Here is a 14119-nt window from a genome sequence, read left to right as displayed (position 1 = left end):
TTTTCTATTTGATGAGCAAGATAATCCAAACACCCACTTGGGAGGAAGAAATGACTATAGCAAACAGGGTAATTCAGGAGGGATCACATTGGACTTGGAATCAGACAAGTTGATTGCACTTCTTTCTCTACTTCCTGTTAGCTGTGCAAGCTTGGACAGATCATCCAAAATCAACTTTATTGGTAAAAACAAGGATAATAAAATCCTGCTTTCCTAGTTTATTGGTTTGTGGTAAGATTAAAATGAAATTATAAATATATAAAAATATATATTTTATATATACAACTTTGAAAACAATGAAGTGTTATCCAACTGTAGGATATCATTTTTATTACAAAGAATGAAGTCATTGGAAGCAGACTAGAGGAAATGATGCAACCTAATCCATTTGCTCTGTAGTCATGCCAGATATGAAGGTATTTGAAGTATGGGAGATAGGGATTTGCACGAAAAAAAGGAGATCACCATTTACTAAACAAATGAGCCAGACTTCAAATAGGCGTGCTTGTACATAAAATATTTATGTTGCCAGTATTTTATTTTGTAATAGCAGTGTCTCTCAAAGCATTACAGTGGAATTACCTGGTGTGCTTCATGGCACTGCCAGACTAACTGAAGGGTAGAACCCATCCCTCTTACAAATTGTCCAAGCGATTCTTAAGGACATCAAAATTTAAGATTGAGTACAATATGGAAAGACCCCCTCCCCCAAGATAAATCAGTGTAAGTTATAAGGATTTGACTCGATGAGGAGTTTTATTTAACACAACTGCTTTGGTTTATAAAGCATTTCCTCTTATTTATGAGGACAAGGTTATATTTCCCACTGCTCAGGAGCTGCTGGGTACAAAATAGCAGGCATCATGAAATCATCTATGGCTAGTGTATAATCTTATCTCTGAGGACTTGGGAACATAAGAACAACCTTATCACTGTTCCCACTGCATCCACTGACTTCTTCCTTTTGTTTTCTGTTATAATAAAGTTTTGATTTCCTAAAAGCAAAGCATCCCATGTAAGCTTTTTTGGTAAGCAATACACCTTTATTTCATTATATCTACGAAATTGTTGAGAGACGCACAGAAGACAGCTTCTTTGGCCACTCTATGATAATTCATGTTAACTACTGGATTAACATTGAGTTTTCTTCTGGTAAAAAGAATATTGATTTGGGGGTTCAGGAGCAAATGTTATCAATTATGTATTCAACTTTTAAAATTCTGACCTTTGGATATTTTCTCAGGAACAAATTACTCTTACAAGGCAAGGATGAGGCTCGTTTTGTGAGTTATCTCAATTCTTCCTCCACATTATGAGAAGAAGCTAATTACCTCACTTTGTTTTCATGAAGAAATAGGACACAAGTCTTAAAAGCTCCACTAAGGTGATAGTGCCTCTAACAATATGCAAATTGTGATCAGTATAGCTGTCCTCCCAGATTACAAAGAAGGGCAGTATGATCACAGATGGGAAGAGCTGGCAGAGATGAGGAAAAGCAATCCGTCTGCAGTTAGAATGACAAATAATGAATAAAGACTGTTCTTCAAGCACAAAGTTAATTTTTATCCGTGTTTCTTATCTGATGCTCATGTCAACTTCATGAAATAGGTACTGTGTCTATTTTACAGATGAGGAAACGGAGGCACAGAACAGTAAAATTGCTTAAAATTATGCACCTGATGAATTACAGAAATAATGAGTGAAAACTCAGTGTTTTGGTTTTTGACACATTTTTGATTCTAAGGTCTACAACCATTCTGGGATGCTATCATCCTCAAAATCATGCCTGGATAACCTGTTTCAAAACCTGGATTTACTGACTAGACCACTGTCATGACACACGCAAGGATACAGACCATAACATTTGATGTTTGGCTTAAGGAGAAAAAAGTACTCTGAATTTTCTCTCTGGGATGGGCAACTGAAAATGACAAGGATGTGATTACACAAAGTCACACAGAGCTGCCAAAATGATCCAGTTTGATGAAAAAGTAGACATTTACTCCCAAAGTAGAAAATGGTGAGGCATCTGGGTGGCTCAGTTGGTTAAGCATCTGCCTTTGGTTCAGGTCATGATCCCAGGGTCATGGGATCAAGCCCTGTGTCTGGGATCCTTGGTCAGCAGGGAGTCTGCTTCTCCCTCTCCCCCTCTCTGCTCATGCTCTCTCCCTCTCAAATAAATAAATAAAATCTTAAAAAAAAAAAAAAGGTAGAAAATGGTGCTGCAATTTTTTGGGTCACTCAACCAATATTTATAAGACACCTACAAGGGTCCCAGCACTGGAAAAGTCACTAGGTATATAAATGTAAATAAAAAGCTATGGAATTAGAGTAAATAAATAATAATGACTTCCTTGGAGGACAGTTAAGAAGAAAGAAGCTTTTGGAAAATAGAGAATATTGTTTTCTAGTTTGGAGACAGTCAAGTCTCTGTAATTGGTACCCCTGCTATCTTCATGGAGACGTCCAAACTGCTTTTCTTTGAATGTTCCAGTTGGAAAGCAGAAGTGGGAGACCCCCAATCACTGGAAGGCCTGCACTCTGGCCTTCCAAACCCTATATCCACCGACTATTCCCACTGGATGGCTTTACGGTGATGTGGGTAGAGAAGTATTCCTTAAGCAATTTATTTCTCAAGAGGAAGAAAGGGTCTGAGACATCCTAAGCCTTTCTCCCTTTAGCTACTAATGGAGAAAGAGAAATCTTTCCCCAGGGAGAAGTTGAATTCAAGATCTAGACCATCTAGCGCTTCATGAAACAGGAGGCAGGAGCTCTTCCTTCAGGCACTGTAATTCCAGTTAGACCTTCACAGCAGGCTATGGGGAGTAGGACAGGAAGTCTAGAAGGCCCAGGATGGGAGAACCAGGCAAGGTGTTTCTCTGACTTTTTCCTCCCCACCCCAATCCAGTCTTCACACTGCCCTCAGGCTCCTGGTTTGCTCCACTCTATCCAGTGTTGTCCTTAAGTTCTACATCCTAAAAAGGCATGGCCTGCCCTGAGGGATCTTGCCCATTTGTTTCTCCCCATCTCATCCTTCTAGTACCCATCTTCCCTCTCCCTAGGCATCACACAGACCCTCGTTTCAGCCACAGAGAACTTCTTACCATTCCTATCCTCTAGAACATTGCTCTCGATCATAGTTTATGACCCAGAGGAAATGCCTTGTGGTCCTTTGATCCTTCTTGAAGCTCCTGAGCAGAATTAGTTGCTTCCTCTTGGGTGTTGCTGCTGCATTTCTACCACAACCAAGCCATTTCCTGTGTTGCATTATTATAAATGTCTGTTTTCATGGCCAGATTATAAATTTTGTAAATAGAAGGACTATCATTTTTTTCATCTCCATATTCCCCGCAGTTAGACCAGTTCCAGGGCACATAGTAAGTCCCAACAAATGTATGTTCAATGAATAACTAACTGACTGAATTAATAGGAGTATGCTACTCCTGTTCCCCTCTCCCGAATCATGCTTAGGGTATTTTTTCCTAATCCTCCTGCTTTGACACAAATTCCTGTGCTGATAATATAGCAAAACTAGCCTGTGAGGGAAAAAAAAAGCAATCTGAGGATGGTTTCCAAATTAAATGTGGTACATCTCTAGACTCCATCTCTTGGTGACTCTATGACAAAGGATTTTCTTTGTTAGACAGTCTAATAAAGCAAACAAGCTCCCAGGCTCTTTGTCATCCTCTCCCTCCCCATTCTAAGAAGAAATAACTAACATACCATAAGATCTTCTCCATCCAGATCTTGTATAGCTTTCTCACCCTCTCTTTCATTTATTCACTTCTTAAATATTTATTGAGCACTTTCTACATACTAGGCACTGTTCTAAGATCTGGGGAGATAGTAGTGAATGGAACAGATAATATTCCTTCCTTGAGCTTTTTATTCCAGCAGCAGAAAGGGATACTAAATAAGATAAATAAAATGTATAATATGCCTGGTAATGGTAAGTCCTAAGGAGAAAAAGTTTTAAAAAGGGAAAGGGGGACAAAGTTTTAGGGAGTTAAAATTTTAGAAAGACAAAGAGGGCACCTGACATTTGAGTAAAATTCTAAAGAAAGTCAAGGAGCAAGACATGAAGACACCTGGGAGAAGAGCATTCTAGGCAGTGGGAACCACAGAGCAAAGGTACAATGGTGGGAGTGTGCCTAGTATGCTCAAGAATCAGTCAAAAAGCCACTGTGGGAAGATCCGAATGTGCCAAGAAAGTCATAAAAGGGACGAAGTCAGAAAGGCAAAGGACAGGAGGAAAGGAGGTCGTGGAACTGAGAACCCAGGTTTTTGAAGGATCAAGTATGTGATATTGAAATCAATGAGTTCTGCAGAAGTATCAGCTAAGGCAACCATGACCCAGGAGCTAAAGTGTTAAAGACATAAGGGAAAGGGGTCCGAAGATGACAGAAGATGAGGGCAGTGAGTGGATTGCTCTGTTAGCATTAGATTCAAATGTGGGGGAACTCCAGGGAGGAGAAGGGGAGAATGATTTGGAAGTGGCACCTAGGAGGGCAGGTGCCCCTCTCCCAGGCCCAGGGGAGAGAGAAAGCAGGGAGGGGAGTCTGCAGGGTTTCAATTGAGAATGCAAACACATGGAGAGCCCAGAGAAGAGGCGTGTATATAGTGGGTCCTGCCCACAATGGATTGGATTCCAGAGCACCCAGGGAGAAGATCTCAGGTTTCAGAAAGGATGGGAATGGAGACAGGAAAGGCAGCTCCCTCTCTTACTCCTTTGGGCATCATTTCTCTGCTTTCAGTTTCATCTTCCTCTTTTCTAAACCATCTTTCCCTCTCTATCCTTTCAACTTTCTTCATTCCTTTGGCTCCTTCTAAGATTTTCTGTCCTATTTTTAATTAGTGGTAATCTTCTCTTTCCATTCCCTTCCTGAATTACCATTCTTTATATCTCCAAGTCCTCCTTCTAGATTATCTTTTACACTATCCTCTGGATAGGGGCCATCTTTTTTCTCACGTTTCCTCTTTTCTCTTCCCAATGTTGAATTCTTCTCTTTAGGAAGGATCCATGTGGTTGTTTGCTTTAAGGATGCCCTGAAAGCCTCAGAAATTACTCCAGGGAATATGCTGTCAAAATGCCCCTTTCCTCACCTGGACTTTGACAGGTTCCATCCAGTGCTCCAGCGTATCAGCAGTGATGTTCTCAGGCAGAATTACAGGATCGCTAGGGGGAATTACACACGATGGGGAACACACTGCACCTGAAGGACAGAAATTTACAGCAGACTTGATCTTCTTAGATATCTGTCTTTTTCATCCTGGGATCAATAGCTTTGATTTTTTAAGAGCAATTACTTTCTACGTTATGGATCACCACATTTTTGTGGTTATAGGCAGGGCTGATACTCATCTACAATGCCCCTGTAGGGATATGTCTACACTAATCGCTAAAGAGCCACTGCCCCAAGTTAACTCTCCTTGATGCCATGCCCATCCCTTCTTCTGGTCCAGTATAGCCCCTTCTCTGGAATCTCTGAATCTCTGCATGATCCAGCAATTACAAGTTTAACTCCTGGTCCTGTAGACCTCCAAAACCCCACTCTAGGACTCTGGCCAGCCAAAGACTAAGCTGATTGGCTGACGCCTTTAAAGTACATTTAGTATCATTCCTGCTTATATGATCTCTGGAAGGCTTATAATTATAGCAGTCACTACCTAAGAAATTTGCTAGCTAGAGGAAAAAAAATGGCCCAGAAAGTATGAAGGCAGATTTATAATGTCTGTTGCTCCATTGAAGATCATTATGCTGGCAGCCAAGAAACCTATGTGATTAAAAGAGGAAGCAACAGGGAATTAGAAGCAGAGACTTGGGTCATGTGTTGGCCTCCTGAAGGAAAATCTTGCTCCATTCCCTTGTATGTAGGGCCCAAGTGTCTTCTAAAACTCTATTCAAAGATGGCACACTCCCAGGGTTCTGTTTCCTCATCTATAGATTTGCTCCTCTCCAAGCTTCTTTTTAGCTCTATCTCTATTTCTATGTTTTATGCAAACTTGTGAAATAACTCAAAATGTTGCATGACTCTTAAGAGCTCTATCTATGTAACTGCATGACATTTTAATGCAGAAATTAGAGATGGGGAGATGAGACTTTGCTCATGAAACACCACTTAAGAGGCCCAGTCTGAGCACCCCACCACACCAAGCCTGGTCATGAGATTTCTTGGTGCAAAGAGTAACCTAAATATGGTAGAGAGCCATCTCAGAAACTAGTGAACTTTCTTATTTACTCAAATTATACTCATTGGCATTACACAATTAGAATGACATAAAATTATCCATGCTTGGGGTGTCTCAGTTAAGTGTCTGACTCCTGGTTTTGGCTCACGTCATGATCTTGGGGTCAAGAGATCAAGTCTCCCAATGGCCTGTGTATTCAGTGTGGAGTCTGCTTGAGATTCTCTGCCTCTCCCTCTGCTCATGTGTTCTCTCTCTCTCTCTCAAATAAATAAATAAAATCTTAAAAAATAAATTTACTGGGGATCCCTGGTGGCTCAGCAGTTCAGCACCTGCCTTTGGCCCAGGGCGGGATCCTGGAGTCCCGGGATCGAGTCCTGCATCAGGCTCCCGTCATGGAGCCTGCTTCTCCCTCTGCCTGTGTCTCTGCCTCTCTCTCTCTCTCTTTCTCTCTCTCTCTCTCCCTCTCTCTCTATCATAAATAAATAAATAAATAAATAAATAAATAAATAAATAAATTCAAATAAATAAATTCAAATAAATAAATAAGTAAATAAGTAAGTAAGTAAATAAGTAAATAAATAAATAAATAAAATTTACTCAGAACTCAGGTTTTCCACAAGTAGCATCTCTTTTCTATGATGCTTAGATCCAGCCAGGGTAAAGTTCAATCAACATGACTATAAATCAGCTCTGACCACAGAGACCTTTAGTTGCAATTACTTGATTAAGAAGTTGCCTATAGGTTCTGGAGCCTGGTCTCCTCTAGAGAAAGAATGGCTGAAGAGCAACACAAGCAAATGCCATCTCAATTCGTCCCTTTTAGGAACTCTCTGCTCCAGGAAAAACTGCAGAAAGAATTGGAGAAGGGGCCCAGCACATGTATGGTGTATGGCTACATATTCCCATCTTCCCTCTTGGACTACAACTCTACTCCTGCCACAATCTAATCCACTCTCTGTCTGCAGCAAAGTGGGTAACATGACCAGACACTCTGCAAATAGTTCAGCAGCCACACCAATGTTACATGGACACATGGAAGGGTAAAAAGAATGAGTTTGCCATAAATTTCATTTTTACTGAACCAGCTAGAAGTCAGCTTACATTTCCATCTATTCCTCAGTGAGAACAATGGATCAGACTCAAAATCCAGCCAGGCCTAATAAAAGGATTACTTGGGAGCCAAATTTAGCATCTCTTTCCAAACTTACCAATCCCGTATCCCTGTTCGCACTTGTACTCCACAGAATTCAGCTCCGAGGGGGGTGGTGGGCACTCCCCCTGCAGGTGCTCACACAAGGTGAATTCCTCAGTCCACAGTCCCTCCTTAGTGCAGAGGATGGGGCGCTACAATATCAAAAGCAAACATTTCCATTCTTATTTTGTTAAGTTCATTTAGAGCAGGGAAAAAGTGGTCTGATGAAATGGTAGTGTGTTCCAACTTTTGGAACCTGGACTAAAAGATACTATTGAAATAATAAACCATTCATTACTGACCAAAAAATAAAAACAAAAAATAAGAAAAGTCAAGACAACGTTTTGCCATTTTGATGTGAAGAAATCATAAACAATTTTGTCATTAATGAAATTTATTAACAATGTATTTTTCTTTGGATATAAGGATTCAGTGAGCTGTTAACTGTAGCCCACATATTTGGAGATATTTTTGGAATTTTTTTCACAGATGGTGTTGTTTTGCATGGATTCATCCATACTATCACACAAATGCTGCTTGTAGCAAATGTCATATTTTTTTTCAAGAGGAGTGAGATCCAGGGAAACCAATTCATTATTTTTCCAAAGGTATTTTTGCCTTTCTGCTTGAATGGACACATCATAGTTGCTTTTGATCTCATCAAAGTTTTATTCCCTTTCTCTATATGTATGCTGATTTGTTTAACTTTTGGCTCCACACCCTCAATAATCACAAAGTATACTATATGCAGATCACAGAGAAAATAGCACTAACTCACAAAACCCAAGAAAGCAAGATTTTAGAATTGTAGATAACTCTCCCTTCATCCAGGGCCAACTCCTTGAGGCCTTAGACAATCAGTGTAAACGGATGTATTTGATTTCTCAGGAGTCTCACTTCACAGCATTTTCTTTGCACATCTGTCCAGCAGTGCTTACCTTGGAGTGTTGGACACTGAGATACACATGTGCCAGGAGAGCAGTCAAGGTCATTGATCTCTGCCTAGGAAGTCTGCTTAACTTCCTGTCTCATGTGTGTGTGTGACTTGAAAAGAGTCAAAACTAAAATTGACATAACCATGATAAGACTGTGGTTTTCATCTGAGACCTCTAAAGCCAAAATCCTAGGGAGAATGGCAGTCAAGTAGCACTTTCAGCTTTGCCTCTGCTGAGAAATTTGTGTTCCTGTTCAGGGATCTGTTTTATGGAAAAATATGATACCAGCTTTCATAGCCAGGTTAGGTTAGTGGTCATACATGGGAGGAAATCACATTGCCAAATCAAAATCCCAGAATTTTTTGGAATTTACCCAGGTACCCAACCCATCAGATTTTTCTTTTATCCAAGAGGAAGTTCTAAACTCAGGAAAAACTATTCCAAGAATGTGGTTATCTTCTGAATTTTCTATCAAATCATATTAACACTGCTGGTTAGAATCCCAACTTAGTAAGGCCCAGCCTGTTGGGATTCATTTAGATCATTTCTAGTCAACATTCTTGAATTGGTCATCAAGATTAGAGAGCACAGTCTGATCCAAAACCAAGTTCAAGTCATCTTACCTTTCCACTTTCCTGGTTACAGTTGAGCGCACACTGGCTGTTGAGCTCAAAGCCATTGGTACATTCATACATGCCTTCAAAGACAGGAGAAGGGGGCTCGCATACCACTGGGACACAGCTGCCTTGCTCCCAGATTCCACCCTCCAGGCACTGTATCTTCAGGAAATTGCTGATGAGACATGAAACAAAATAGCCCATTAGACTCCCTCAAGGAGGTCATGGGAGAAGACTGGACTCTAAGTAATATGGGATAAGGAGTAGCAAATAGGCAGTCACAGTTGGATCTTGTTACCTAAAGGTCCTTCCTCATCAGTCTAAGTCAGAGAATCAAAAAAGAGTCAAATGAATTTGCATATAAAACTCATGTTTATACTAATATATTGTAGCCTATTAAATGTACAATAGCATTATGTCTGAAAAAAAGAGTGAAAGCTTAATCATGTCCAGATTTTGATTTAAAGTGAGAGATACGTGACTCTTCCTTTTGCTCACTTAGAGAATACTGTAGTGTTACTAATTGGCTTAATTCCAGTTTTGTTGTTTCTCAGGGAATGTAGAGGCCCAAGGAGAGGAAGAGAGATGGGCGAACAGCCCGTCAGTGAAGCAGTCAGAACACATACAACATTTATCGATTAAGGTTGCTGTCATATGGGTATGGTTCATGGTATCCTAAAATGATTATAATAGTATCCTAAAATGATTAAAATAATAACATCAAAGATCACTGATCACAGATCATCAAAACAAATACAATAATAATGACAATGTCTGAGATAGTGCCAGAATTACCAAAACATGATGCAGAGACTTGAGGTGAGTAAATGCTGTTGGATAAAACAGTACCAAAAAACTTGCTCAGTGCTGGGTTGCCACAAACCTTTGATTTGTAAAAACTGCAATATCTTCAAAGTACTATAAAGTGAAACACAATAAAACAAGGTATGCCTGTAATATTTGCTATGTAACTCTCAAGAGAGCTTGATAAATATCAGCACAAGGTCTAGATTGTTTACAGTTGGGTTTTGTTTAAGCCTTTCATCTTGGAGAAGCCTCACACCTAAGTGCACTGGGAAATGCCAGGTAGGATGAAGGAAAGAAAAAGTTATCCCACACTCAGGGGACCTCCCAGAAGTCATCTTGGGATCATCAGGGTTCATATGGTAATATAATTTATGAAGTTGCCAATATTTCTTAGTTCTCCAGACAGGGAAGAAGATGCAGCATATGGATTTTCTTTCAGAACAGAGACTCTAAGCCTGAATTTCAGAAGGGCAAGAGCCTCACTAGAGATATTATGGCCATTTTGTTTGTTTACAAGTCCATCTTTTCTTGGAAAGCACTCCTAGCTTCTGTCAGCCTCTCCAAGGCTGACTCCAAGTAAGCACGACTCAACACTGTCTTCAAAGAACTGCTCTTCCTCCTCGTGCACGAACATGGCCTCCAACCAGAGAAATTGCTTCGAGGCAGACAGCAGTCAATGGAATTAGGTCTTGATGCTGTGAATTCCATTCCATGCCCCTTCTGGCTCACTGTCAATTTGAAGGTGCTTCCCATGCTGCTGTTTTAATGCATCCACTTCTGATCCAGAGCAATCCTGGTTACAAGCTTGTGATTCTAAAACACAAATAATTTCTTGGCCATTGACTCAACCATATGGTAGCCTTAAATTATCATTTTCTGGGTTCATGATGCTCTTTTTAAATTTAAATATGGTCACAACTTTTAATGACTGTTGCACTATTATACAATGAGCTTCTCCAGTATTCTCATATCACACTAGTAAAATTTTTATCACATTGTTTTATGAACGTGCACGTCTCTTTTCCAGTCAGATGGAAACTTTCTGAAGGCAAGCATTGTATCTCATTCTTGTTTTTAATTCCTCATAATAATTTCTAAATAATATCGGGCTTATATCAGGCATTGTTAAGTATCTTCCAAGTTGAATAATTTAACCAAAATTCACAGTGTGTTAGGCATATTTCAGAGCACATTATACATGGTGACAAACTGAATGATCAGCATACTCATGATGAAATTGTATTATTATTATTTCATAAAGAAACACACTCAGAAGTGTGAAATAATTTGCCCTAGATCCTAGCACAGAATTATTTGATTTCAAATAATTTAAATAAATTTTAATAGTTTAACATAATTTGAACAATCTCCACTTAGAAATAAGTGAAAGAGTGTTTGTTGGTTTTTATTGAGGCAAAATTATTATGTAACATTAGTTTCAGATATGCAACATGATAATTTGATATTTGTATATACCACAAAGTGATCATCGTAAGTCTAGTTACCATCAATCAGCATGCGACGGACCTCCTTCACTCGCTTCCTCTGCTCCCAACTCCCTTCCCCTCTGATAACCATCTATCTGTTCTTTGTGTCCATGAGTTTTCTTATATTTGTTCATTCATTTTGGGTTTCTTGATTCAATGGATAAGTAGAATATATGGTAATTATCTTTCCCTATCTGACCTATTTCACTTAGCTTACTACCCTTAAGATCTATCCATGTTGTCACAAATGGTAAGATTTCCTTCTTTTTAATGGCTGAGTAGTATTTCATCATGTATATACACTACATTTTCTTTTTTTTTCCACTACATTTTCTTTATCCATTCATCCTTTGATAGACACTTGGTTGTTTCCATATCTCAGCTATTGTAAACAATGCTGCAATGAACACAGGAGTGCAATATATCCTTTCAAATTATTTTTATTTTTTGGATAAATTCCCAGAAATAGAATTACTGGATCATACTATAGTTCTATCCTTGATTTTTTGAGGATCCTCCATACTGTTTTCCATAGTGGCTGCTCTAATTTACATTCACAACAACAGTATACAAGAGTTTCCTTTTCTCCACATCTTCTTCAACACTTGTTATTTTGTATCTTTTTAATAACAGCTATTCTAACAGGTTTGAAAGGATATCTCCCTGTGGTTGTGATCTGCTTTTCCCTGATAATTGGTGATTTTGAACATCTTAGCATGTGTCTGTTGGCCATCTGTAGGTCTTCTTTGGAAAAATGTCTATTTAGACCCTTTGCCAATTTTTTAATGGGGTTGTTTGTTTTTTTGCTATTGAGTTGTCTAAGTTCTTTATATGTTTTGGATATTAACCCCTTACTGGTTATATGATTTGCAAACATTTTCTGCCATTCAGTAGGTTGCCTTTTCATTTTGTTGATGGTTTCCTTCACTGTGAAGAAGTTTTTAGTTTGATGTAGTCCACTTGTTCATTTTTGCTTTTGTTGTCTTTGATTTTGGAATCAAATCCAAAAATTCAATGACCAATGACCAGTGCTGAAGAGTTCACCTCCTATGTTTTCTTCTAGGAGTTGTATGGTTTCAGGTCTTACATTCATGGTCTTACATTCATTACATTTGATCATGTCTACCATTTTGTGTAGAGTGTAAAGCAATGGTCTAGTTTCACTGTTTTACATGGGGTCAACCAGTTTTTCCCAACACCATTTATTGAAGAGACTGTCTTTTCCCCATTGAATATTTTTGGCTCTTTTGTTGTAACTTATTGATCATATATGTATGGGTTTATTGCTGGCTCTGTATTTCATTTCATTGATCAATATGTCTCTTTTTATAACAATATCATATTGTTTTGATTATTATAGCTTTGTAGTATAGTTTGAAATCAGGGAGTATGCTACCTCTAGCTTTGTTTTTCCTTCTCAAGATTCCTTTGGCTATCAATGGTCTTTTGTGACCCTATGCAAATATTAGAACTGTTTGTTCTAGTTCCGTGAAAACACCATTGAGATTTTAATAGGGAATGCGGTCAATTTAGAGATTGCTTTGGGTAGTATGGGTAGTTTAACAATATTCATTCTTCCAATCTAGAAATATGGAGTATCTTTCCATTTATTTTTGTCTTCTTCAATTTCTTTCATCAATGTCTTTGAGTTTTCAGTATGCAGGTATTTTATCTCCTTGGTTAAATTTATTCCCAGGAATTTTATTCCTTTTGATGCAATTGTACATGGGGTTGTTTTCTTAATTTCTGTAGTAGTTTGTTAAGAGTATATAGAAACAATTTTACTGAATTCACTTAGGAATTCTTCACTGAACTAATCCATACAACTTGACTGAATTCATTCATTAGTTCTAATGATTTTTTTGTATGTAGAATCTTTGGCGTTTTCTCCATATAGTATCATATAATCTGCAGATTGTGACAGTGTTGCTTTCTTTCCAGTTTGGAGGGTTTTTATTTCTTCTTCTTGACTAATTGCTATGGCTAGGACTTCCAATACTATGTTGAATTAAAGCAGCAAGAGTGAGCATCTTTGTCTTGTTCTTAATATTAGAAGAAAAGCTTTCAACTTCTATTTAGTATAATGTTAAATAGTTATTGATATTCATACCTTTATTATCAAGAATATTGTAGGGTAGAAATCTGATTTTATGACTGATTTTATGACTGGAATACATCATTTCACTGAATCCTCCAAATGGCAGTTAAGGTAAGTATATTATTATCCACATAGAGAAGGGACCTGAGCCTGAGAGAGATTTCAAGCTAGCTCAAAGATCTACAGTAAAAGGTATATTAGGACCTGGACCGAGGTGAGTTGCCGCCAAAGCCTGTGGTCCTTCCACTGTGTCAGGTTTAACTGCTCCTTTTATGCTCTACAGCCCACTTTGAATATTAATAGCACCTCTATCCTATTCAAAATCTTGGAGGCCCTTTACCATGATGCCACATTTATAAGGGTGGCAAAATAAGACCATTCATTTTAAACTTCTGTATTGACTAATAAATTACATATGGAATATTACACAAATCTTAGTATACAGCTCAAGGAATTTTTACATGTGAATACACCTGGGTAATCACTCAGATCAAGATACAGAACATTTCCAGTGCCCAGTATCCCAGAATTCCCCTGGTGTTCCTTATAGTTAAACCTTCCCACACCCTGGCAATCCACACTATTCTGACTTTCATCAACATAGATTAGGTTTGCCTGTTCTTGAACTTTACATAAATGAAATCACATACTATGTAATATTGTGTATATGGCTTCTTTCCCTAAAGGAAGATTCCACCCAAAAATGTCTTCCCAAATCTATTTCAATGAAAGATTTGTAGTTCTTTTGATGATAACGAAATCCTTTTTGCCTTCTTGTAGACTGGATATTCTAC

At 38.5% G+C, this 14119-nt stretch overlaps 1 protein-coding gene across 1 annotated transcript in view; it reads right to left on the bottom strand.

Annotated features, from left to right (window-relative positions):
- PAPPA2 (pappalysin 2) overlaps positions 1–14119 on the bottom strand; it is a 272846-nt gene that overhangs the window by 45990 nt on the left and 212737 nt on the right. The window contains exons 18-20 of the mRNA XM_055319554.1: positions 8940–9108; positions 7398–7533; positions 5104–5213 (exon numbers count right to left, since the gene is read on the bottom strand). Coding sequence (XP_055175529.1) covers positions 5104–5213; positions 7398–7533; positions 8940–9108 — 415 coding nt within the window. The remainder of the gene's footprint in view (positions 1–5103; positions 5214–7397; positions 7534–8939; positions 9109–14119) is intronic.

This window comes from Nyctereutes procyonoides, unplaced genomic scaffold, assembly GCF_905146905.1.
Source record: "Nyctereutes procyonoides isolate TBG_1078 unplaced genomic scaffold, NYPRO_anot_genome, whole genome shotgun sequence".
Lineage (NCBI taxonomy): Eukaryota > Metazoa > Chordata > Mammalia > Carnivora > Canidae > Nyctereutes > Nyctereutes procyonoides.
The sequence above is the reverse complement of the archived record's forward strand: the minus strand, read 5'-3'. Positions and strand labels throughout refer to the sequence as shown.